This window comes from Aquarana catesbeiana, linkage group LG12 (genome assembly GCF_042186555.1).
Source record: "Aquarana catesbeiana isolate 2022-GZ linkage group LG12, ASM4218655v1, whole genome shotgun sequence".
Classification (NCBI taxonomy): domain Eukaryota; kingdom Metazoa; phylum Chordata; class Amphibia; order Anura; family Ranidae; genus Aquarana; species Aquarana catesbeiana.
In genome coordinates this window covers 75,546,290-75,572,350 of record NC_133335.1, presented here as the reverse complement: position 1 = coordinate 75,572,350, position 26,061 = coordinate 75,546,290, and the positions used below count along the sequence as shown (strand labels likewise).

The following is a 26,061-nucleotide window of genomic DNA, read 5'->3' as shown; positions in this document are numbered from 1 at the left end:
AAGAATTTATGGGCTGGCGCAGTGTTTCCTAGAGGAAGAGGAGGAGACTATCTCTCATGGTGGCTGTCCTGAAAGACTACTGGAAAAGACGTTACCGGTACGTAACTCTAATTTTTGCGCTATAAACGGAAAAAGACGGAAAATTTTGAAAACAAATGATATTTTCTACTTTTTGTTATAAAAAACAATCCAATAAACTCAATTTTAGTCATACAATTAGGCCAAAATGTATTCGGCCACATGTCTTTGGTAAAAAAAAATGTCAAGTGTATATTTATTGGTTTGCGCAAAAGTTATAGCGTCTACAAAATAGGGTACTTTTTCTGGAATTTACACAGCCTTTAATTTATGACTGCCTATGTCATTTCTTGAGGTGCTAAAATGGCAGGGCAGTACAAAACCCCCCCAAATTACCCCATTTTGGAAAGTAGACATCCCAAGGAAATTGCTGAGAGGCATGTTGAGCCCATTGAATATTAATTTTTTTATCCCAAGTGATTGAATAATGACAAAAAAAAAAAAATAAATTTACAAAAAGTTGTCACTAAATGATATATTGCTCACACAGGCCATGGGCATATGTGGAATTGCACCCCAAAATATATTCAGCTGCTCTTCCTGAGTACGGGGATACCACGTGTGGGACTTTTTGGGAGCCTAGCCACGTACGGGGCCCCGAAAACCAATCACCGCCTTCAGGATTTCTAAGGGGGTAAATTTTTGATTTCACTCCTCACTACCTATCACAGTTTTGAAGGCCATAAAATGCCCAGATGGCACAACCCCCCCCAATGACACCATTTTGGAAAGTAGACACCCCAAGCTATTTGCTGAGAGGCATGTTGAGTCCATGGAATATTTTATATTTTGACACAAGTTGCAGGAAAGTGACAATTTTTTTTTTTTTTTTTTTTTTTTTGCACAAAGTTGTCACTAAATGATATATTGCTCACACAGGCCATGGGCATATGTGGAATTGCACCCCAAAATACATTTAGCTACTTCTCCTGAGTACGGGGATACCACATGTGGGACTTTTTGGGAGCCTAGCTTCATATGGGGCTCTCAAAACCAATCACCGCCTTCAGGATTTCTAAGGGCGTAAATTTTTGATTTCACTCTTCACTGCCTATCACAGTTTCGGAGGCCATGGAATGCCCAGATGGCATACACCCCCCCCCCCCCCCCCCCCAAATGACCCCATTTTGGAAAGTAGACACCCCAAGCTATTTGCTGAGAGGCACGGTGAGTATTTTTCAGCTCTCATTTGTTTTTGAAAATGAAGAAAGACAAGAAAAAACATTTTTTTTTTTCAATTTTCAAAACTTTGTGACAAAAAGTGAGGTCTGCAAAATACTCACTATACCTCTCAGCAAATAGCTTGGGGTGTCTACTTTCCAAAATGGGGTCATTTGGGGGGGTTTTGTGCCACCTGGGCATTCCATGGCCTCCGAAACTGTGATAGGCAGTGAAGAGTGAAATCAAAAATTTACGCCCTTAGAAAGCCTGAAGGCGGTGCTTGGTTTTCGGGGTCCTGTACGTGGCTAGGCTCCCAAAAAGTCTCACACATGTGATATCCCCGTACTCAGGAGAAGCAACAGAATGTATTTTGGGGTGTAATGTCACATATTCCCATGGCATGTTTGAGCAATATATCATTTAGTGACAACTTTGTGCAAAAAAAAAAAAAAAAAAAATTGTCTTTTTCCCGCAACTTGTGTCACAATATAAAATATTCCATGGACTCGACATGCCTCTCAGCAAATAGCTTGGGGTATCTACTTTCCAAAATCGGGTCATTTGGGGGGGTTTTGAACTGTCCTGGCATTTTATGCACAACATTTAGAAGCTTATGTCACACATCACCCACTCTTCTAACCAAGACTTCTTCTAAGACAAAGCCCTTTCTGACACTTTTTGTTTACGTGAAAATTTTTTTTTTTTTTTGCAAGAAAATTACTTTGAACCCCCAAACATTATATATATTTTTTTAAAGCAAATGCTCTAAAGATTAAAATGGTGGGTGTTTCATTTTTTTTTTTTCCCACACAGTATTTGTGCAGCGATTTTTCAAACGCATTTTTTGGGGAAAAAACACACTTTTTTTTCATTTTTAATGCACTAAAACACACTATATTGCCCAAATGTTTGATGAAATAAAAAAGATGATCTTAGGCCGAGTACATGGATACCAAACATGACATGCTTTAAAATTGCGCACAAACGTGCAGTGGCGACAAACTAAATACATTTTTAAAAGCCTTTAAAAGCCTTTACAGGTTACCACTTTAGATTAAAAGAGGAGGTCTACTGCTAAAATTACTGCCCTCGATCTGACCTTCGCGGTGATACCTCACATGCATGGTGCAATTGCTGTTTACATTTGACGCCAGACCGACACTTGCGTTCGCCTTTGCGCGAGAGCAGGGGGGGACAGGAATGTAATTATCCCCTATGATAGCAATAGGTAGTGATAAGTACTCTTTTTTTTTTTTTTTTTTTTTTTTTTTTTTTAAATTGGGGTCTATTAGACCCTAGATCTCTCCTCTGCCCTCAAAGCATCTGACCACACCAAGATCGGTGTGATAAAATGCTTTCCCAATGGCGCTGTTTACATCTGGCGAAATCTAAGTCATGAAATGCTCATAGCTTCCGGTTTCTTAGGCCATAGAGATGTTTGGAGCCACTCTGGTCTCTGATCAGCTCTATGGTCAGCTGGCTGAATCACCGGCTGCATTCTCAGGCTCCCTGTTGGGACAGGAGAACCAGAGAAAAACATGGAAGACGGTGAGGGGGGGGGGGGGCGCATTTCCTCCCACAGCAGTCTAGAGGCTAATTAGCCGCTAGGATTGCTTTTACATGAAAGCCGACCGCTGGCTGAAAAGAATGATACCAAGATGATACCTAAACCTGCAGGCATCATTCTGGCATAACCACTCAAAGTCCAGCAACATACCAGTACGTTGCTGGTCCTTGTTGGGCATATATTGTAATCTTCTTTTTTTTTTTTTTTTTTCATGCAGCCTGTGGGCTGCATGAAAAAGAGATTGATCGGTGGGGATTCCCACCATTAAAATACCTCCCTTCATCCACCCACTTCTAATGATGGGCATACATGCACCGTTTGTATATGCCGACGCAAGGGGGCATCCTCCCGCAAAAGTTAGGAGCAAATCGCTCCTCCGCTCCTGCTGCCCCCATGCTTCGGCATATATCACCTCCGCTGGAGTCACGGCTTTTATATATTGTGGGAGCAAACGCTGTTGCTGTCAAGATAAATAAATCTGCTCTGCAGCTGAATGGCGTACCTGAAGACAAAAAAATGGTTAACAATAAAACACAGTAAACGGTAAAGTATAAAAAAATTGCATACCTGAAAAGCAAACATGATAAAACATAATAACAATAAAACATTGCAGAATAGAATACAGTAAAGAGCAGAACAATAGAGAGAGAGAGAACAATAAAACGACAACTATTTTTTTTTTTTTTTTGTAACTGTAACTTTTGTAACTGTAACCGGTTCCAGGTTCGGGTCTCTCAAAATGCGATGGCATCTTGGGAGACCCTGTGAAAGTGTGCCTAGTCTGTGCAATGCTGTACCCTACGCTAAAACTCAACTAGTGTATGGTAGCGTTCAAAACATTCACCAATGCAAAGACCAGGATTGTCAGGACAGGAGGGACAATAATAGCGGGTGTCACGCCTATATCTGCGCTTGCTGCAGACACAACATCTTTTTTGGGGGGGTTCGTTGGGTAGGGGTACTCGGGAGGACATAAAGAAAATGCCTCTCATGCAGCCGACTGCATTTGGTTGGGGATGTGAATGCGGGAAGTACGGGTGCTGCAGAAGTGGTGGGTTCCCAGTTAGGATTGGCGAATGCAGCAGGAAGGGCATTATGCGCACGACGGGCCTGTGTTTGTCTTCTTGGTGGCAGCGGGACACTTCTTGTGCTTGCCACCTCACCAGCTTGAACTGCACTTATGGGACTCGCCACGTCACCAAGTGTTACTGCAGTGCTGGTTTGACTACAACTGGGGTGTACTAGGCCACTGGTGCTTGCCAGTTCACCAAAACGGTACCAAAAAAACTGTTAGCGATCGCAGGGATCAGGCCTGACTCTGCAAACGCTGCAGTTATGCGTTTAATGTTTTGTAAGTTACAGTGATCGATCGATACTGCACTTAGGTGGGCTGGGCTGGTCCGGGCGGAGGGGCAAAACGCAGGTGCTAGCAGGTATCTGGGCTGATCCCGCTAACACTGCATTTTTGGGAACCCTAAACTGCTGGGGACGCTAGTATAGATCTGATCGGATCAGATATTGATCCGTTCAGATACTATACCACTAAGGGAGGTGTACGGTGCGTGCGTGGGTGTTAGCGCTACTGGCACTAACCTGACGCTGCCTGGGGCTGGTGCTTGCCAGTTCACCAAAAAAACTGTTAGCGATTGCAGGGATCAGGCCTGACTCTGCGAACACTGCAGTTATGCGTTTAGTGTTTTGTAAGTGACAGTGATCGATCGATACTGCACTTGGGTAGGCTGGGCTGGGCCGGGCAGAGGGGCAAAACGCAGGTGCTAGCAGGTATCTGGGCTGATCCCACTAACACTGCGTTTTTGGGAACCCTAAACTGCTGGGGACGCTAGTATAGATCTGATCGGATCAGATATTGATCTGTTCAGATACCATACCACTAAGGGAGGTGTATGCTGTGTGCGTGGGTGTTAGCGGTACTGGCGCTAACCTGACGCTGCCTGGGGCGATGCAGACCCTATCTGACCCTAAAACCTAAGTTATATCACCGCCGGGCGATTAGGGGGCTAAACCTTTATTCGGTAATAAACGGTGGGTGCCCTGACACTATAAAAAATAAACTAACTAACCAGCGTCACCCGTAACAGTTATAAGGTGATCACTGGTGAAAGGGTTAACTAGGGGGCAATCAGGGGGTTAAAACATTCATTAGATAATATATGGGGGTCCCTGACGCTATAAAACGCTGACAGCGAACCTAAATATTTATGTCCCTAACTAGCGTCACCTGTGACACTAATACAGCGATCAGGAAGACGATCGCTTAGTGACACTGGCGACAGGGGGTGATCAAGGGGTTAAAACTTTATTACGGGGGGTTAGGGGGGTACCCTAGACCTAAAGGGGGCCTAACACTAACTGTCACAAACTGACACCAATGCAGTAATCAGAAAAAAAAAAAAACTGCTTGGTGTCGGGGTGATGGGGGGTGTACAGTATGCCTGGCGTGTGCACTCTCCTCGACGCCGGAACGGAAAATACTGAGTCGAGGAGCGATGACATCACTTCCTCCGCTTCTGTTTACTACACAGAAGCCGAGGAAGCATTTCATTCGCCAGGAGCGATCGCGAGGGGGGAGCCACGAATGAGTGTCCTCCCCCTCACCTTTGATCGCCCCTGATGAGAATCCGAGCGCCGCAGGCAGCGGGGGGGGGTCGATCGGACCCCCCGCCCGCGGGCAGACAAGGAGATAGAGGTAAGTCCTTATGCCTGCCCGTGTCATTCTGCCGACGTACATCGTCGTCCGGCAACTGGTTAAAGGAGTACAGCCTATGCTCGTCTGGCTGTACTTCTCCTGTGGATCACAGGAGTGCAGTTCTTTTTACACTCCTGTGAGCCGTTTTCAGCAGAGAGCGGGCTGAAGTCACAGACCTGGTCCAGGCTCGGGCAAGATCGCAACATTGAAGTTGAGATCTTCCCACATGACTGCACCAACACCCGGCTCAGCCTCTCGGAGAGTCGCTGAGAGCCTAAGCCGACTGCTCCCACCCCCTCCACAGCCCAGCAAGCCGGGGTGTGAGATGGGGGCAGAGCACAGAGCTGCTGACTGACAGTCAGCAGCTTTCTGCTCAGGGAGCTGTGAGAACCAAGTGATCAGCAGTGTTCGATCGCTTGGTTCTCAGTGTTAGAGGCGCCAGGGGACAGATGCAGCATCTACCTGAGTAAGTATGATTCTTATTAAAAAAAAAAAAAAAAAAAGAACCATACTTCTTTTAAAGATCAATCCACCACTTTTTAAGCAGTTACAATAGTTTTCTCTTTTTGGGATAAAGGTTTTGCATAAATGAATAAAGGCTGATCCTTGTAAGCATCCCTGTCCGTGTCAAATAGTGTCTTAACTCTTTAACTGCCCCCTTTGCTGAACAACATGGCCTGTTAAAAAAAAATAACTGACTTGCTGACCAGATCACCAGATGAAAATAAAGGACATAAAGCCTTAAAAGGAATATTTTAGTTTTTGGGTTTAATACAGCTTTAACCTTCTGTTTCACTGCAATATGAATGGCTCCATGTCTTGCAGGACAAATCATATCTAGCAAATATACCAAGCTCTATCTCTATCAGCTATATCACCTTAATAAATATATCCATAAAAGAGCTGCAAAAAAAAAAAAAGGTAATGTGCAACCCATATCGACGAGAATTAATTGTACTATATTTGTCAGTTATAAGATTTCTTATTGCTTATTATGGGTTAGTACACTCTAGTACTTCCTCACTGAATAAGATAGATTGTGGTACATCAGTAAATTGCACCTTTGATTTGTGTACTTACAGTATGAGAGATTTATCTGCTGTCATTATCTGAACTCCCTGTCACTTTCCAGTAAGCACACAATGAGGTCTTTTGTGTTTTGTAGGAATTTATCACCGTACGTGTCCAGGATCCCAGACTGCAGAATGAAGGGTCATGGACATCCTATGTGGATTATAAAATATTCCTTCACGTGAGTAAGAGATTGGCAACGTCTGGGCCTCCATATTTTAGCACGAAGTCTGTGCTGAGATTTGTAGTTCCAAAAATGGGGAGTACAGATTGTCTTCATCCAAAAAAATCTGATTTTGTGATATTTTTATAGTAATTAAGTCTGTCTTTTACATGCCATTTTGCCTTTTCTTAGACCAACAGCAAGGCATTCACTGCCAAGACATCCTGTGTGAGAAGACGTTACAGGGAATTTGACTGGTTAAGGAAACAGCTGCAGAAATATGCTGGCCTAGTGTGAGTAGTTTTCCCTTAATATATTCCTTTGTACATGTGGACAAATGGACATATAAGAGCTGCAAGATGTCTACCCTGATGAGTTAAATTCTGATATCTGTTTTGGTGCTTAAAGAAGCTCGTTTGGCTGCACCTCTCCTGTGGATCACAGGAGTGCAGTTCGTCCTGCACTTCTGTGACCCATTTTTAGCAGACAGCGGACTTAAACCCGCTTTCAGCTGACATCACAAAGCCGATCCAGGCTCGGGAAAGATCGTGACAATAGAGTCGGGACCTCAGCGAGCTGCTGGGAGCCTAAGATGGCCACTCCCGCCCCTTCCAAGGACCAGGGCTCCTCAGGGAGCTGTGAAAACTGAGCGATCAGCGGTGTTTGATCACTCAGCTCTCAGTGTTAGAGGCGATGCTGCATCCACCTAGGAAAGTAAAAAAAAAAAAATACATCTCTTTTAACACCATGTAGACGCTGCTACACTGTTTTACATTGGGTTCTGTGATGAAATTAAGATACCGTGGATATAAAAAGTCTACACACCCCTGTTAAAATGTTAGGTTTCTGTGATGTAAAAAAATGAGACAAAAGATAAATCATTTCAGAACTTTTTCACCTTTTTTAATGTGACCTATCAGTTGAACAACAAACTGAAATCTTTTAGGTGGAGGGAAGTAAAAATAAAAAAACTAAAATAATATGGTTGCTTAAGTGTGCGCACCCATAGGCTCCATGCACACTGGCTTAAAAAATGTTGCTTGTTTTGTATTCTGCCTGTAGAACCAGCTCAAAGTTATCTTATGTGTTTACAGGCATATTTTGAGCTCCACATTTAGAGGCAGAAAAAAAAACCCTTCTGATTTGCATTTCTGATTGGAGCTTGGAGGCAGAAAAAAAATGTAAAACTCTCCTAAACTCGACTTTGTACTAAAAAATGCTCTATGTGAGTGTTTTTTACTCCCAAGAGAACAGATGTTTTTTTAAAACCAGTGTGCATGGAGCCTTAAATTAATACTTTGTTGAAGCACCTTTTTTGATTGTATTACAGCACTCAGTCTTTTTGGGTATGAGTCTATCAGCATGGCACATCTTGACTTGGCAATATTTTCCCACTCTTCTTCGCAAAAACACTCCAAATCTGTCAGATTGCGAGGGTATCTCCTGTGCACAGCCCTCTTCAGATCGCCCCACAGATTTCCAATCGGATTCAGGTCTGGGCTCTGGCTGGGCCATTCCACAACTTGAATATTCTTCTAGTGAAGCCATTCCTTTGTTGATTTGGATGTATGCTTTGGGTTGTTGTCATGGTGAAAGATGAAGTTCCTCTTCATGTTCAGCTTTCTAGCAGAAGCCTGAAGGTTTTATGTCAATATCGACTGGTATTTTAGAACTGTTCATAATTCCCTCTACCTTGACTAAGGCCCCTCTTCCAGCTGAAGAAAAACGGCCCCAAAGCGTGATGCTGCCACCACCATGCAGCACTGTGGGTATAGTGTTCTTTTGGTGATGTGCAGAGTTGTTTTTGCGCCAAACATATCTTTTAAAATTATGGCCAAAAACTTCAACTTTGGTTTCAACAGACCATAACACATTTTCCCACATGCTTTTGGGAGACTTCAGATGTGTTCTTGCCAAATTTAGCCATGCTTGGATGTTTTTCTTTGTAAGAAAAGTCTTCCATCTTACCACTCTACCCCATTGCCCAGACATATGAAGAATACGGGAGATTGTTGTCACATGTACAGGGGCGGACTGATAACTCATGGGGCCCTCGGCAATAGGAGATTATGGGGCCCCCAGGCAATCAGAGATTATGGGGCCACACAGTATACACACACACACACTATACAATCACACAGTATACACATACATGTACACACAGTATACACAGACAGATGTAAAAAAAACACAGCATACTATCCCTGGTTTTACTGAGTCTGGCTACCCTGATGGGGCCCCCTAGTGGCCCAGGGCCCTCAGGCAGTGCCCGAGTGGCTCAATGGTCAGTCCGCCCCTCCACATGTACCACACAGCCAGTACTTGCCAGATATTCCTGCAGCTCCTTTTAATGTGGATGTAAACCCGATTCATGAAATTTGAGCTGGGCACATATATCTGCAGTGTTTTTTGTTATCTCTCTTCAAAGCTCTATGTCCCATAGCTGTCTCCTGTCCCGTTATCAGCCTGATAACTTCTGACAAGTTCTCCATCACATATGATAAAAGCAGCCTGAGTTTTGTGTTGGAGAGGATGCTATAAATAGATTGGAACAGAGCTGAAAGTCTCTACCTAGGCTTCATTGCAGTGCTAACCAGAAAGAGAAAATCTCCTAACACTATCTGAACTTTCTAAACAGTATAAAAAGATGAAGACAGCAGATACAGGTAAAACTTATGTAGGGAGATTTGGTTCACCTCTGTGTATCATCTGAGGCTGTTCACTTCACTGGGTATATGTGAGGGTTTACATCCACTTTAACCACTTCAGCCCCAGACGGATTTGCCCCCTTCCTGACCAGGCCATTTTTTGCAATATGGCACTGCGTCGCTTTAACTGACAATTGCGCAGTCGTGCAACGTTGTACCCAAACAAAATTGATGTCCTTTTTCACCCACAAATAGAACTTTCTTTTGGTGGTATTTGATCACCTCGGCGGTTTTTATTTTTTGCGCTATAAACAAAAAAAAGCAACAATTTTGAAAAAAATATGATATGTTGTACTTTTTGCTATAATAAATATCCCAATATTTTTTTTTTTTTTTTTAATTTTTCCTCAGTTTAGGCTGATATGTATTCTTCTACATATGTTTGGTAAAAATAATTGCAATAAACGTATATTGATTGGTTTGCGCAAAAGTTATAGCGTCTACAAAATAGGGGGATAGTATTATGGCATTTTTGGCCTCTCGCATGCGTATTGTCCCTAAGCTAAGGAAGTCCCGCTTAAGGACGATACGCATGCGAGAGGACTTTATGACATCATTGCAGCCACCTTATCCACCTCTGTATACCGACAATATTATATGCCATTCATCCTAGCACTGGGGTCACAGTGCTTTTTACGTGAGTACCTGATTTTTATGAATAAAAATAAAGTATTTTAGCCACACAGTGTGCACTGTATATTTTTTCATTGTTTTTTACATGGTACTACGGTTGAAATTTAAGAGTGACAACGTGCGGGCGGTTGTTAAAACTGGTTGGACATCTTCTTCATCTGTACATTCAAGCTTCCATCTGTGACCACTGTAAATGGCGAACGCCTGTTTGACCCATCTGTTAGCTCAGGGGTCCAGTGATTGAGGTGAGCGGTTTGGCTAGCTGGTGGAGGAATCACTGGTTAGGAGATATCACATGAATGTCTATGAACACCCTTATCATCGCTGAGGAGATCTTATCTGTCAACTTTTATATCCATCTTTTATACCAAAGGGGACTTTTTAACATCTTATGCTATGAGCAATCTGTTATTTTGTTTCTGTACGCCCATTTGCCTGCCTGTGCCATTGTGCTGACGTACATCTGTGTGCGGCGGTCGGCAAGTGGTTAAAGAACCGACGTACAGCTATGACGGCTTGCGCAGGGGAGCCAACCTGCCGCAGTATAACGACGGCAGGTTGGGAAGGGGTTAATGTTCCTGTTGGCCTCTTGGCAGCCTCCCTGACCAGTTTTCTTCTCGTCTTCCTCAGTTTTGGAGGGACGTCCAGTTCTTGGTAATGTCACTGTTGTGCCATATTTTTTGTCCACTTGATGATGACTGTCTTCACTGTGTTCCATGGTATATCTAATGCCTTGGAAATTCTTTTGTACCTTTTCTCCTGACTGATACCTTTCAACAGTAAGAAACCTCTGATGCTTTGGAAGCTCTCTGCGGACCATGGCTTTTGCTGTATGATGCAACTAAAAAAATGTCAGGAAAGACCTACTAGAACAGCTGAACTTTATTTGGGATTAATCAGAGGCACTTTATATGATGGCAGGTGTGTGCTGACTCCTATTTAACATGGTTATGAATATGATTGCCTAATTCTGAACACAGCTACTATATCCCCAGTTATAAGAGGGCGTGCACACTTCTGCAACCACATTATTTTATTTTTAAAATTTTATCTCCCCCCCAAATTGAGCTGTGCAGTTTATAGGTCACATTAAAGGTGGAAAAATTTCTAAAATGATTTATCGGAAACCTGACATTTTAACAGGGGTGTGTAGACTTTTTATATCCACTGTATATAGTCCAGTTATGTGATTAATCCTTAAAGTAGAACTTCAGTCTGGCCTGTTTCTGTCTCTTTTGCCTCTGGAGCTGGGCTACTCTTTAATATTCCCCCTCTTCCCCTAACCCATGTAGCATTACATTTTCATTCAAATGGCAATACTGTAGGTACCCTTCTGTCTGTGTTATGCCTAGCCTCCTGCAAGACCCATTGATTGTAATAGACACAACCGCTGTGCTATATAGATTGTCACTTACAGCTGCTGAATCCTCAGTGGTGCTACAGTTCATGCCTTGCACACAGGACAGTGTACAGCAGGATGAAAATGAAGCATGAATGGTTGGGTGACCTTTCTTAAGTTTTTTTTTTTTTTTTTTTTTTTTTTTTTTTTATGCAGAAAAGCTCAGATAAATGTTAAAATACGGGTAGAAAGCTGGGCAGCAGGGAAGTGGGTATAAAAATATGGATATCTGTAGTTTTGAGTTCTGCTTTAACTCTGGTAGTTATAAGTTAATGTGTTTTTTTTACATTTACCTCCTTTGTTTACAGTAAATAAATCCTGTAGGGGTGCTGAAATGAATTCTATGGAAAATGAGCCTGGAGAGCTACAGAAGTTGCATGTTCTACCTTAGGAGTAGTTAAATAAAAGGTATATGAATTTAAAATAGACCTAAACCCAATCATAAAATAAAATATATTCTTTAACATGTTCCACAGTTGTCACCATGAGGAAGCCTGCCCTGAGCAATAACATGCACTGATCATCCATAACTTTATGACCACCCGCCTAAAAATTAGTAGGTCACCGTTTGCTGCCAAAACAGCCCTGACCCATCGAGGTATGGACTCTACTAGACCTCCTGAAGGTATGCTGTGGTATCTGACCCCAGGCTGTAAGTAGCAGATTCTTTTAAGTCCTATAAGTTGTGAGATCCGACCTCCACAGATCGGGCTGGTATTTTCAGGACATCCCAAAGATGCTTGATTGGATTGAGATCTGGAGAATTTGGAGGCCAAGTTAACATCTCAAACTCATTGTTTTGATCAAACCATTCTTGAACCATTCTTGCAGTGTGGCAGGGTGCATTATCCTGCTGAAAGAGGCCTCTGCCACCAGGGAATTCCATTTCCATGAAGGGGTGTCTTTCATCAGCAACAGTGTTTAGGTAGGTGGTACATGTCAAGGTAACATCCACATGAATGGCAGGATATTGCTCAACGCATCACACTACCTCTGCTGGCTTGCCTTCTTCCCATGCTGCATCCTGGTGCCATCTCTTCTCAAGTAAGTGATGCACACGCACCCAGCCATCCACATGATCTAAAAAAAAAATGTGATTCTTTAGATCAGGGCACCTTCTTCTATTGCGCCGTGATCCAGTTCTGATGTTCACATGCCCAATGTAACAGCTTTTGGCTGTGGACACGGGTCAGCATGGGCACTCTGACTGATCTGTGGCTTTGCAGACCCATACACAGCCGACTGCATTGCCTATTCTTTATGCTTTCAACACATCAACTTCAGGGACAACATGTTTGCTTGCTGCTTAATATCTCACCAACTTTTAGATACCGTTGTAAGGGTACAATCAATGTTTTCCACTTAGTGGTTATAAAGTTATGGCTGATCGGCATAGGCCATGTTTGGTTGAAGAAGGTTATGCCCTGCTATGCTCAGATAGCACAACAGAACCTGCATGTGAAGGTGAAGTTTTAGTCCCAAGTGACAGTGAAAGTGTCATTTTAGATATCTTCTCTGATGATGTTAGGCCCAGTACCAGCAAGGAGTTAGAGTACCAGTGCCAGCATGGGGTGGTTTTTATGTCAGATGCTGCAGGGCAAGATGCCGCTCGACCTGTGGATACCCTTTTGTGATGCTGGCAGGATCATTTACCCAACAAATGCAATCCTTTATGGCCACACCTGGTGTAAACATACAGTAGATGTGACTAATTTTAGTTCTATTGATTTTTTTCAAGGTGTTTGCAAGTGATGAGCTCTTAGAGCTTTTTTTCACTCTCTTATTTTTCGCAGCACCCCACATCTACCCTTCTGCAGAACTGGGTGCCAACACACCTTACAGAAATGAAAACATTTCTGAGTTATTCTGAACATGGGTTTAGTCCAAAAACCCAGAATTTCCTACTGCTTGGCCTCTAGCCTCATCAATGCTACGCTTGCTTTTTCACCATTGATACCCAATGACCAGTTTAAAGCAGTGCTCTGTTTCTTACATTTCAACAACTGTTTGATTATGGCAGCTAAATCCTTTTTTTATCTGGCAAATTTTCTGAATTTTTGGAAATTTATACCTTCAAACAAGTTTGATATAGGGTAAAAAAAAATTTTTTACAGGTTGTGCAAAAGCACAACATGGTTCCCGTTTGCCTTCAAAATATCAGAGGGACCGCCAAATTAATACCCAGGGCTGCCCAGAAATTAGAGGAATAAACTTGTACAGTTGATGCGCTTTCTAATCCAAAAGGGCTGCCACCTGCATGTGAATAACTATTACATCGGTGTGCAGCTTTTTAGATCTTTGCATGCTGAAAAACACAGGAGCATATGGCACCATGAAGAAAAATGCAAAGAATTCCCACCATCTCACCATCTGGTGAAACAGCATCTACAGCAAGGCACATCAGGTTTATCAGCAAGAGAAACTGCTGGGTGTCGAGTTTACTGACTGGAAAGACATATATATGCTGACAGTCCATCTACCCAGAGAGCACAGTGGCTGTAATGTAATTTGGGTCAGCTACACAAGGAAAAGTCACTTCTGTGTCACTGAATACAACAGCCGCGGCTAAAAGTTTTGAGAATGACAAAAATATTAATTTTCACAAAGTCTGCTGCTTCAGTGTTTTTAGATCTTTTTGTCAAATGTTACTATGGTATACTGAAGTATAATTACTAGCATTTCATAAGTTTCAAAGGCTTTTATTGACATTAAGTTTATGCAGAGTCAGTATTTGCAGTGTTGACCCTTCTTTTTCAAGACCTCTGCAATTCCACCTGGCCTGCTGTCAGTCAACTTCTGCACCACATCCTGACTGATGGCAGCTCATTCTTGTATAAAGCTTGGAATTTGTCAGAATGTGTGGGGTTTTTTTGTTCACCCGAGGTGATTAAGGTCTGGGGAGTTTCCTGGCCATGGACCCAAAGTTTTGATGTTTTGTTCCCCAAGCCACTTAGTTATCACTTTTGCCATATGACAAGATGCTCCATCATACTGGAAAAGGCATGTTCATCACCAAAGTGTTTTTGGATGGTTGGGAGAAGTTGCTCTCGGAGAATGTTTTTGTACCATTCTGTATTCATGGCTGTGTTCTTAGGAAAAATTGTGAGTGAGCTCACTCCCTTGGCTGAGAAGCAACCCCACACATGAATGGTATCAGGATGCTTTACTGTTGGCATGACACAGGACTGACGGTAGCACTCACCTTTTCTTCTCCAGACAAGGTTTTTTCCAGATGCTCCAAACATCCGGGAAAGGGGATATATCCCCTTTACCCTATTCCTTAGCAGTTCAATCCCTGTACCTTTTTTTCAGAATATCAGTCTGTCCCTGATTTCTTTTTCTGGAGAGAATTGGCTTCTTTGCTGCCCTTCATGACACCAGGCCATCCTCCAAAAGTCTTTTACCTCACTGTGTGTGCAGATACACTCACACCTGCCTGCTGCCATTCCTGAGCAAGCTCTGCACTGGTGGTGCCCCGATCCCGCAGCTAAATCAACTATAGGGGACGGCAGTCCTGGCGCTTGCTGGACTTTCTTGGGCGCCCTGAAGCCTTCTTCACAAATGCAGTGGAGATGTTTTTAATGGGGTTAAGTTCATTTTCATGGCAAAGAGGGACTTTGCAATTTAATTGCAATTGATCTGATCACTCTTCATAACATTCTGGACTGTATGCAAATTGCCACCATAAAATCTGAGGCAGCAGACTTTGTGAAAATTAATATTTTGTGTCGTGTCATTCTCAAAATTTTTAACCACGGCTGTACATAGGTGGGGGCAATGTAATCTGACCAAGCCTTATAGGCCTACCTGATATAAAACGGTTGCCATTTACCTGGTCCGGATGGTCTTCCATAACTCATATGCTCTATAAATATAATCTGTTGATACAGACAGGGTTTTGTTTTTTTGTTTTTTTTTTTGTAGTACCAGGAAACAAACTGGAGTATCTGATTCTTCAGCCAAGACCTGAACATCCCGCAGAGTCGGTGGATGTTGGGCAGGTATTTTTGTTCCTCATACCAAGCACTGTTAATATTAAAGCGGAAAATCACCCAAAAGAGAAAGTTCCGCACTGCCTCCCCCTCACCCCTCACCCCCCCCCCCCACCCCCTCCTCTGACATATTTGTCACAATTTTTTTTTTTTTTAAATGTTTTGACAGGTACCTGCTCCTCCACTTTCGCATTGGATTGCATAGTTCTCCCCACCACTGCCTGCAGCCTTCTGGAACATATTATAGGTCCCAGAAAACTGGAGGACCATTCACAAAGCGCAGCGCATCTTGCGCATGCACAGTGAGCAGCCAGCTGTGAAGGCGCAAGGAGTCACAGCCAGTTGCCCCCACAGTTAAGATGCGAGGGGACTGAAGACCGGTGAAGAAACCATCTTGGGTTATGAGTATCAGTTTATTAAAAGTATTTGTAGCTGCTGACTTTTAGGCTACGTTCACACGTAAGCATCATGTTTTCGGAGCAGATATGCCCATTTTTTTCATTGCAGCTTTTGTCGGGTTTTTATTTTTGGTGTGGAGTGCTGCTGAAAAGGGGTGGAAAGCTGCTGTTTGAGCAGAAAACGCTTGAAAAAAAGCTTATGTTGCACTTTTCAGGCATTTCCATCAAAGTCTATGGGGACAAACGCGCTCAGTTCTGGCTGAAAAAATAGCTCATGTACTTTTTTTGAGCAACAGGCTTTTTTGCTAAAAGCAACAGGACACTCATATGTGAACAAGGGCTACTGAAAACAGTAGGTATTTACTTGAGCGTTTTTGAGCTTCAAGCTACAAAACACTCAAGTGTGAACGGGGCCTTAATTTTTCACATACCTGAAGCTTCTCTTTTAGGCTAGGTTTCCACTATTGCATACTGAAAGTCGTGCAATTTTTTTTTTTTTTTTTGCCGCAATTTTGATGAGACTTGAAGAAATGTCTGTGTATTCTTAAGTCTATGGACCTCAAGTCGCATCAAAGTCAGACCAAAGTAGTGCAGGGACTACTTTGAAGTCGCTGGAGAAGGACAGGTGCTTCATGTGCAGGAAAAATGGATTAAGATGTGAAACCTGTTACTATCATTCCACCTATCCATCTAGACCAGGACTCTTCATCCAGGAAGTCATTTTAGAGTATTTTGATCAAGTGTCTGTAATGTATTTAGGATACCAGCTAAATTTGATTTGGATGTATTGCCTTCTCTGAAGTAAATTTGCAACTTATGTTTTTGGGCTCAACTACAGGTTCAAACCCACAAAAAATGCACAAATATGTGGTAGCCTTATCCAGATCAGGTTTGTTGGAGGATTCTTTTTTTCAGTTTTTTTGTGGGTCATGGTAATTGAAACAAATATATACAGGTGTGTTTTATTTATCTATTTATTTTTTTTAGTTTTTGTGCAACCCCAATTCCAAACAAATTGGGACGCTGTGTACAATCTACATAAAAACAGAATGCATTGATTTGCAAAACTCAAACGCATATTTTATTCCCAATAGAAAATGTACCATTTTGGAAAAAAAAAAAAGGAACTTTGAAATTGATGGCAGCAACAGACAAAAAAGTTGGGATAGGGTCAGGTTTACCCCTCTTCTTTTAGCAACACTTTGTAAATGTCTGGGAACTTAGGAGACCAGTTACTGGAAAGGAATATTGCCCCATTCTTGCCTGGTACAGGATTCTAACTGCTCAACGGTCCTGGGTCTTCTTTGTCATATTTTTTCATTCAAGGTGCGCCAAATATTTTCAGTTGGAGAAAGGTCTGGATTGTAGATGGGCCAGTTAAGCACCCACCGACTCTTCTACTACAAAGCCATTCTGTTGTCATAGATGCTGTATGCAGTTTAGCGTTGTCCTGCTGAAATATGTAAGGCATATGCTGCTTTAAAACTTGGATACATCTTTCAGCATTGATGGTGCCTTTCCACATGTGCAAGCTGCCATCTCCAGATGCACTAATGCACCCCTATATCATCAGAGATGCAGGCTTTTGAGCTGAGTGCTGATAACCCAGAAAGTCTCTCTTCTCTTTAGTCTGGAGGATGCGGCGCCCATGGTTGCCAAAAAGAATGTTACATTTCAATTCATCTGACCACAGGACAGTTTTCCACGTTGCAACAGACCATTTTTAATGAGTTGTGGCCCATCGCTTTGGCCCAGAGAAGATGGTGGCATATCTAGATAGAGCTTTACCTTGCTTATATGGATGGCTCAGTGAAATTTGTTCAGACAGTGATTTTTGGAAGTTTTTCTGAGCCCATCACAGAATCATGTCTGTTTTTAATGCAGTGCCATCTGAGGGCCAGAAGATCACATCCATCCAATATTTCTTTTTGACCTTGTCCCTTACACACAGAGGTTTTTTCAGATTCAGTGAATGCTCAGTGAAATTTGTTCAGACAGTGATTTTTGGAAGTTTTTCTGAGCCCATCACAGAATCATGTCTGTTTTTAATGCAGTGCCATCTGAGGGCCAGAAGATCACATCCATCCAATATTTCTTTTTGACCTTGTCCCTTACACACAGAGGTTTTTTCAGATTCACTACAGGTCAGCCTATAATAAGGCTGACCTGTAGCTACTGTGGATATCTCCCAAACCTCGTTTGTGCCGTTGCTTCAGCTGACGTGCCGCGCAAGTGACGTCATTGCAGCTCTGGCCAATCACCGCGCTGGAGCCAGCAATACCTGGAAATAACTCCGTCAAAGAAAATGTCGCCGGGCAGAGCAGTGTGCTGGGACCACTGCGGGGGCTTCGATCTAAGGTGAGTATTTCATAATGAGCTTGTATGCTATGCATACAAGCTCGTTATGCCTTTGACTTGCAGGTGTTTTTTTGTTTTTTTTAGTGGGTTTACAACCACTTTAAAGTCTTTGCAATTTTACATTGAGGAACATTATTCTGAAATTGTCCATTTTCAGACACAGCTTTTCAGTTTGGTGTAACTCTGCCCATCTTTACTTCTGAGACAATGACTCCCGAAGATCTTTTTATACCCAATCATATTACTGATCTGTTGTCCGTTAACATATTACATTGCAAAATGTTCTTCCAGCTCTTCCTTGTTAGTACCACTTACTTTGACAGCTTTTTAATGCCCTGTCCCAACTATTTTGAGACGTGTTGCTGGCATCAGTTTCAAAATTACTTTTTTTCCTAAAATACTACATTTTTTCAGTTTAAACATTTGATTTTTTTTTTCTATTGTGAATAAAAAATGGGCTTATGAGATTTGCAAATCATTGTTTTCTGTTTTTATGTAAACTTTTGGGCTAGTTTGCCTTTTTGTTTTAGAAAAATCAGGAGATCTCCATTAAAATTTACCACCAAATAAATGCCAAAATTGTAAAAGAAAATCCACCTGGATACACTAAGTACCCTGGTAAAGATATGTAACATTTTACTCACACATGCCAAAGTTGCAAAACTGGGTCAGGTGTTGGGGGTTTGTTTTACTATCGTCGGTAAAGGGCTAATGAGGAGTTTTGTTACTAAGTGGTCCATTCTGCCTATCCTGGATATCTCTCACTACAATGGATGCTATTATCAAGGAAGCTTAAGGCATAGGAGTGGCCACCTTACCCAGCAGTAGAAACTTGAGGAGCAGACTCGCAAGTCCTTTCCCACAGTTCAGAAGCATCCCATTTGTTTTACTGTGTCCTCAACTGTCCTGTTGAGACCCCTGCCCAAAGCTTGTCTGTGCTTTCACTAGAAAGACTGGACATTCTGAGCCTGCCAAATCCACATGCATGCCTTTCCTGGCATTAGGGTGCCCCCTATGGATGGGTTGGCTACTGACATTTTCAGACGCTTGGTATTGTTGCAGTCCCAATGCTTGGGTGCAAGTGTTGTAGTGTCCAAGAGTTTTGTACACTGCTCCCTCACCACTTTCTCACCTCTATGTTCCCGTGTGTCCTCTGCACTGGGACAATTTCCATTGTATGGTCTCTTGCATCAAGACCACTTTGAGTAGTCGGAACCGCTCTAATCTGTTTCGGAAGGGGAAGAGGAGTGGGGCTTTCAAACCCCTGGACCACTTTACTGACTGTGTGGGCAGTCATAGCTCATCACCCAGAGAGGTAAGTGCAGCAGGGACCACGGAGGTGTGCACTGTTTAGGTTGTTCGTTCACCTTTTAGATTTTTTGTGAAAAGGTGAAATTACACTTTAAGTTTATGCACTCCCATCCAGGAACTCTCCCGCTTGTGCATGAGTGTCTTGGATCTGATAGTGACCTTTTTTAAGGCAGTTCTGTGTGCCCAGTTCTATTTAAGAAATCTGCAATGTAACATTTGTTCATATTTTGACAAATGGATCTTGGACACACAGATTTGTTTAACACCAAAAACCATTGGTCCATATTGACATGATAGCCTCACGCAGTTGCTGCAGGTTTGTCGGCTGCCCATCCATGATGCCAATCTCCAGTTCTACCACATCCCAAAGGTGCTCTATTGGATTGAAATCTGGTGACTGTGGTGGCCATTGGAGTACAGTGACCTCATTGTCATGTTCAAGAAACCAGTGGTGAGCTGATTTGAGCTTTGTGACATGGTGCATTATTGTGCTGGAAGTATCCATCAGAAGATGAGTACACTGTAGTCATAAAGGGAGGGACATGGTCAGCAACAATACTCCAGGGAAGCGGTGGCATTGAAACAATGCTCAATTGGTACTAAGGGGCCCAAAGTGTGCCAAGAAAATACCCCGTACACCACCAGCCTGAACCGTTCATGCAAGGCAGGATGGATCCATGCTTTCATGTTGTAAATCTGCACCGTTTAGAAGATATTCACCCTGGATGCTGCCAGTGACATCACCAGCACATGTGTTCTGAAGGTCTGGCATACCTTGCCGGAACTTCAGAGCTTTGCGCCGGACCTGAAGGCTCCCACGCGCATGTGCAGGAGTGACGTCATCTTGGCTAAGGCCAATCATTGCAATAATAATACAAGTGATAGGGTTTTTTGTTTTTTGTTTTTTTTTTTTTTTTTACACACCAATATGAGCTTCTACCTGTCTGCTGGACATCTCTTTCCACACCTTCCTGTCTTCCCTGCATGTTTTGCAGATTCACCTCTGCTGCTGTTTACGTTCAAAGGACTACATATCCAATGGTACCTTGCTGCCTGCAAGCAGTGATTCCTGTACTGACCCCACCTCTTGAAACTCCTCTCAGCACCTCTGTAGATCAGTAGGCAGGCTCTGTGAAATGTGTGACACAACAGTGCCTACTCACAGGGCATAGTGAATACACTGAATGTCACAGACTTGAAGAAAGTAAATGTGTGGGGATCTTCACAAAGCAAAATCTATAAGATTGATGGGAATAGCCTAAAAATAATTGAAAATACAATGTGGAGATGAATATACGATTTCACCTTTTGACCATAGATATGCTTTAATAATCTTTTTCTCTACTCTAACCTACATAGTATTTTCCTTGTTGCTCTCACCTTGGACAAATGAGTCTAAAATGGCAGCTTTATCCTTCTAGAAACCTTTTTGATCCTTCAGAAGGGGCAAGGGCGGTCTTAAGATCTAGACCTTCCTACCTTCCCAAGCTGCTCTCTGCATGTCACCTTCATCAGGACTGCACCCTATTAAAATTGCATGATATCCATCTGCTTCCTGGCTTTTCTGATGCCGAGCTCCCCTTTTTTTTTTGTAGGCCTGTTCCTGCATTGCCAGGGAAAGTTCCTTTTCATATGGGATGCTCCGATGACTTTATTGAAACAAGAAGACAAGGGCTGCAGCAGTTTCTAGAACAGTAAGTCTTTATACAAATCTCAAGCAGCAAGGACACTTTTGCAGCACCAATGCTCCAACCTCCTGTGTGTCTCAAATGTTCCTACAAAAAAATGTGTTCAAAACAACATTTAAGTGTCTTCAATTAAATCTTTATACTTAAATATTCTGGTTCTTCCCCTACAATTCTCAGCTTTTTATTATTTTCATAAGTTTGACATGGTGAAATATAAAGGAGCCTAGTGATGTGAGCAAAAGAGAGTTTTAGGACTAATGTAATGTATACATTCAGTACCATATAGTTAAAGTAAAACATTGGCCTCCCATTGAAAAAAAAATAGAAAATTGGTTCAGCGTTTATAAGTGCTTTTCTCTTGGCCCCCCTGTAAAGTCCCACAAAAGCCTATTGAGCCTGCCCGTGCAGTTGGCCTATTGCAGTTTTCTGTGATGGTGTGGTAACGATGCTGCACTGCTTCTGATTTCATAGTGTTGCCACTCTTGTGTAGGCAGTGCCTGTTTGCACTCCACGGGGATAGGAAGATGCAAGGGGCATGGTTATCACTGTTCAGAATTCACTGTTCATTTAGACCCCTTTCACACTGGGGCGGTTTGCAGGCGTTATTGCGCTAAAAATACCGCCTGCAAACCGCCCCTAAACAGCCTCCGCTGTTTGTTCAGTGTGAAAGCCCGAGGGCTTTCACAGTGAAGCGGTGCGCTGGCAGGACGGTGAAAAGAGTCCTGCAAACCGCTTCTTTGGAGCGGTGAAGGAGCGGTGTATTCACCGCTCCTTCACCGCTCCTGCCCATTGAAATCAATGGGACAGCGCGGCTATACCGCGGCAATACCGCGGCTATAGCCGCGCTGTACGAAGGATTTTAACCCTTTTTCAGCCGCCAGCGGGAGTTAAAACCGCACCGCTAGCGGCCGAATACCGCTGCAAGAACGACGGTACAGCAGCGCTAAAAATAGCGCTGTTGTACCGCCAACGCCCCCACCGCCCCAGTGTGAAAGGGGCCTTACAAGCTTGTAGCTCCTCCATTAGCACAGGGTTCTCACCCTTTCCACTGCATTGCAGTCCTGCCTTAGCTAGGCAATGATATTCCCTTAGCACTGTCACCCTAGAGAAGAAGGATGCACACTCCTACACAGGTGTGTTATGTCCAGACCTACACCTTCTCCAAGTTAATAGACCTTATCCCCCTCCCGTGGAGCCATCCAATCACTTTTATCAGAATGCTTTTTGGCGACTCTTAAAACTGGTACTAAGCTCATAGCGGAAGCATCAGCTGTGAGCTTGGTTTAACCACTTGTCTACCATGTTTATAATCGTACTTTAGTAGCCAGGTAGTTAAAGCGGTAGTAAACTTGGAGAAAAACAAAATAGAAAATGTTCCCCTGCATCGCATACTAGAACATTATGTGAAACTTACCTTAAAACAAAGCCCTCCAGTGGTGCTCTCACTGCTGACAGGGATTCCATCTTCACCTGGTCTTCCTTGACTGTTTACAGCTTGGGTCTCTGAAGAAACCTCATGGGTATGCCGTTCTTTTAGAGCACATGCGCCAGTGACGTCACCTACACAAGTAAATATCTCCTAAACGTGCACCATTCAGTAGATATTTACAGTACCTACAGGTAAGCGTTATCATAGGCTTACCTGTAGGTAAAACATTAATAAATGGCCTTTACTACCACTTTAAAGGGACTGCAGGGCGAGGGGTTATAAACATGTTGCTGCTTATTATTCGTACAGCTTCCTCAGCTTGTCTGTCAACATTAGTGAACAACTCCAGTTGACTATGACTACCTAGCAATATACCATGACTAGATAAATGTGAACCTTTTGTGGTGTGGGTTTTGCTTTTGTTTTGTTTTTTTCATATTTGCAACAGAAATGTATATTTATGTGACTGTCTGTTTTATTCTTTTGCTGGTTTACTTGATATCTGATATCTTCTATTGTCCAATCTTGGTGAGCCTGTGCAAATTATAGCCTCAGTTTCATGTTCTTAGCTGACAGGAGTGGCACCCGGTGTGGTCTTCTGCTGCTGTAGCCCATCTGCTTCAAGGTTTGACTTGTGTGTTCAGAGATGGTATTCTGCATACCTTGGATGTAACGAGTGCTTATTTGTGTTACTGTTGTCTTTCTATCATCTTGAACCAGTCTGCCCATTCACCTCTGACATCAACAAGGCATTTTCGTCCATGCAACTGCTCCTGTTTTTCTCGGACCATTCTCTGTAATCTCTAGAGATGGTTGTGTGTGAAAATCCCAGTAGATCAGCAGTTTTTGAAATATTCAGACCAGCCCATCTGCCACCAACAGCCATGATATGTTCAAAGTCACTTAAATCCCCTTTTTTCCCCATTCTGATGCTGGGTTTGAACTTCAGCAAGTCTTCACCACGTCTAGATGTCTGAATGCATTGAGTTGCTGCCATGTGGTTGGCTGATTTGTGTTACCAAGCAATTGAGCAGGTGTACCTAATAAAGTGGCCACTGAGTGTAAGTATCCCATTGTCTGGTTTCATATAGAATGTTGTAGCAAACAGTTTACTTCTGCAGACGATTTTCAATTTAAAAATCATGATATTTCTTGTTCTTAAAAACTCTCCCTTACAAAGCTAAAGTGGATCCACTAGACTGACTTACTTTTTCCTAGCAGTGGTTTGTTTTTATTGGAGAGCATCTTTTTGTTTCAGTGATTTTTGTGTGCTGATTCTCTACCAGTAGATGGCAGTGTGAGAATGGAAGAAGGCTTAGCTCTCAGCTTATCTCATAGCAAATATTACAATGCCAGGTTTGGTTCTATCTCCTGCATCCACATTGGAAAAGGAAACAGGAAGTATGGATTCAGAACGTAATATACAGATAAGCTATTAAATCTTCAGCTAGTTATTTAAAAACATGGAATTGTTTCTGCTAGTGCCAACCATACCCCCTATTCCCTTGTACAGGTATTACATGGAGGGGGAGTGAAGAAAAAAGTACCTAATAGGTTCACAGAGAGAATAAAACAAAGCTGATGGAAATTAAAAAACAAAAGATGTAAACCCAGTCACTAAAACCTAATGGATTCTTTAACATACTGATGACATTTTAAATCTTTTTACATTTACAGCTTTCAATAAATGATGCTTACTAATCCTGCCATCAAAATGCCTTGTTTAGGCACTTCCTGTAATAGGGTGACAACATAAGAACAGGACATAAGAAAAAAATGTTCCCAAAGTGAGGGGAAATCCCCTCTTAGACAGTTGCCATCAGAGCAGGTGTTCTATTAAGGCCCAGTTTACACTAGTGTAATGCTATTTTAATCCAATCTTTCAGTGTGATTTTGTAGTACAATTGCAGTGTTTGATGTTTTTTTAATGCGTTTACTGCTGTGACTCATTCTTGCTGTCAGCAACAGGGATGAGTCATTGGTTGCTAAGGAGCTGGCACGTGCCAGTGTCCTAACAACCATGAATCATCCCTGCTATCAGCGGAAGATTCTTCCATAAACAAAAGCCAGCATTAAAGTGGATGTAAACCCTTACATATAGAGTGGCTTGCGAAAGTATTCGGCCCCCTTGAACTTTTCAACCTTTTACCACATTTCAGGCTTCAAACATAAAGATATAAAATTGTAATTTTTTGTGAAGAATCACCAACAAGTGGGACACAATTGTGAAGTGGAACGAAATCTATTGGATATTTTAAACTTTTTTAGCAATTAAAAAACTGAAAAGTGGTGCGTGCAAAATTATTCGGCCCCTTTACTTTCAGTGCAGCAAACTCACTCCAGAAGTTCAGCGAGGATCTCTGAATGATCCAATGTTGTCCTAAATGACTGATGGTGATAAATAGAATCCACCTGTGTGTAATCAAGTCTCTGTATAAATGCACCTGCTCTGTGATAGTCTCAGGGTTCTGTTGAAAGCGCAGAGAGCATCACGAAGACCAAGGAACACACCAGGCAGGTCCGTAATACTGTTGTGGAGAAGTTTAAAGCCGGATTTGGATACAAAAAGATTTCCCAAGCTTTAAACATCCCAAGGAGCACTGTGCAAGCGATCATTTTGAAATGGAAGGAGTATCAGACCACTGCAAATCTACCAAGACCTGGCTGTCCCTCTAAACTTTCAGCTCAGACAAGGAGAAGACTGATCAGAGATGCAGCCAAGAGGCCCATGATCACTCTGGATGAACTGCAGAGAACTACAGCTGAGGTGGGAGAGTCTGTCCATAGGACAACAATCAGTCGTACACTGCACAAATCTGCCCTTTATGGAAGAGTGGCAAGAAGAAAGCCATTTCTCAAAGATATCCATAAAAAGTCTCGTCTAAAGTTTGCCACAAGCCACCTGGGAGACACACCAAACATGTGGAAGAAGGTGCTCTGGTCCGATGAAACCAAAATCGAACTTTTTGGCCACAATGCAAAACGATATGTTTGGCGTAAAAGCAACACAGCTCATCACACTCAACACACCATCCCCACTGTCAAACATGGTGGTGGCAGCATCATGGTTTGGGCCTGCTTTTCTTCAGCAGGGACAGGGAAGATGGTTAAAATTGAGGGGAAGATGGATGCAGCCAAATACAGGACCATTCTGGATGAAAACCTGTTGGAGTCTGCAAAAGACCTGAAACTGGGACGGAGATTTATCTTCCAACAAGACAATGATCCCAAACATACAGCAAAATCTACAAAGGAATGGTTCACAAATAAACGTATCCTGGTGTTAGAATGGCCAAGTCAAAGTCCAGACCTGAATCCAATCGAGAATCTGTGGAAAGAGCTGAAAACTGCTGTTCACAAATGCTCTCCATCCAACCTCACTGAGCTCGAGCTGTTTT

At 42.7% G+C, this 26,061-nt stretch overlaps 1 protein-coding gene across 3 annotated transcripts in view; it reads left to right on the top strand.

Annotated features, from left to right (window-relative positions):
- The window catches only part of SNX11 (sorting nexin 11), a 59,459-nt gene that overhangs the window by 27,182 nt on the left and 6,216 nt on the right, over positions 1 to 26,061 (top strand). For all 3 annotated transcript variants that reach the window (XM_073608067.1, XM_073608066.1, XM_073608068.1), the window contains exons 3-5: positions 6,679 to 6,765; positions 6,940 to 7,040; positions 21,142 to 21,240. In XM_073608067.1, the coding sequence (XP_073464168.1) occupies positions 6,679 to 6,765; positions 6,940 to 7,040; positions 21,142 to 21,240 (287 nt within the window). The remainder of the gene's footprint in view (positions 1 to 6,678; positions 6,766 to 6,939; positions 7,041 to 21,141; positions 21,241 to 26,061) is intronic.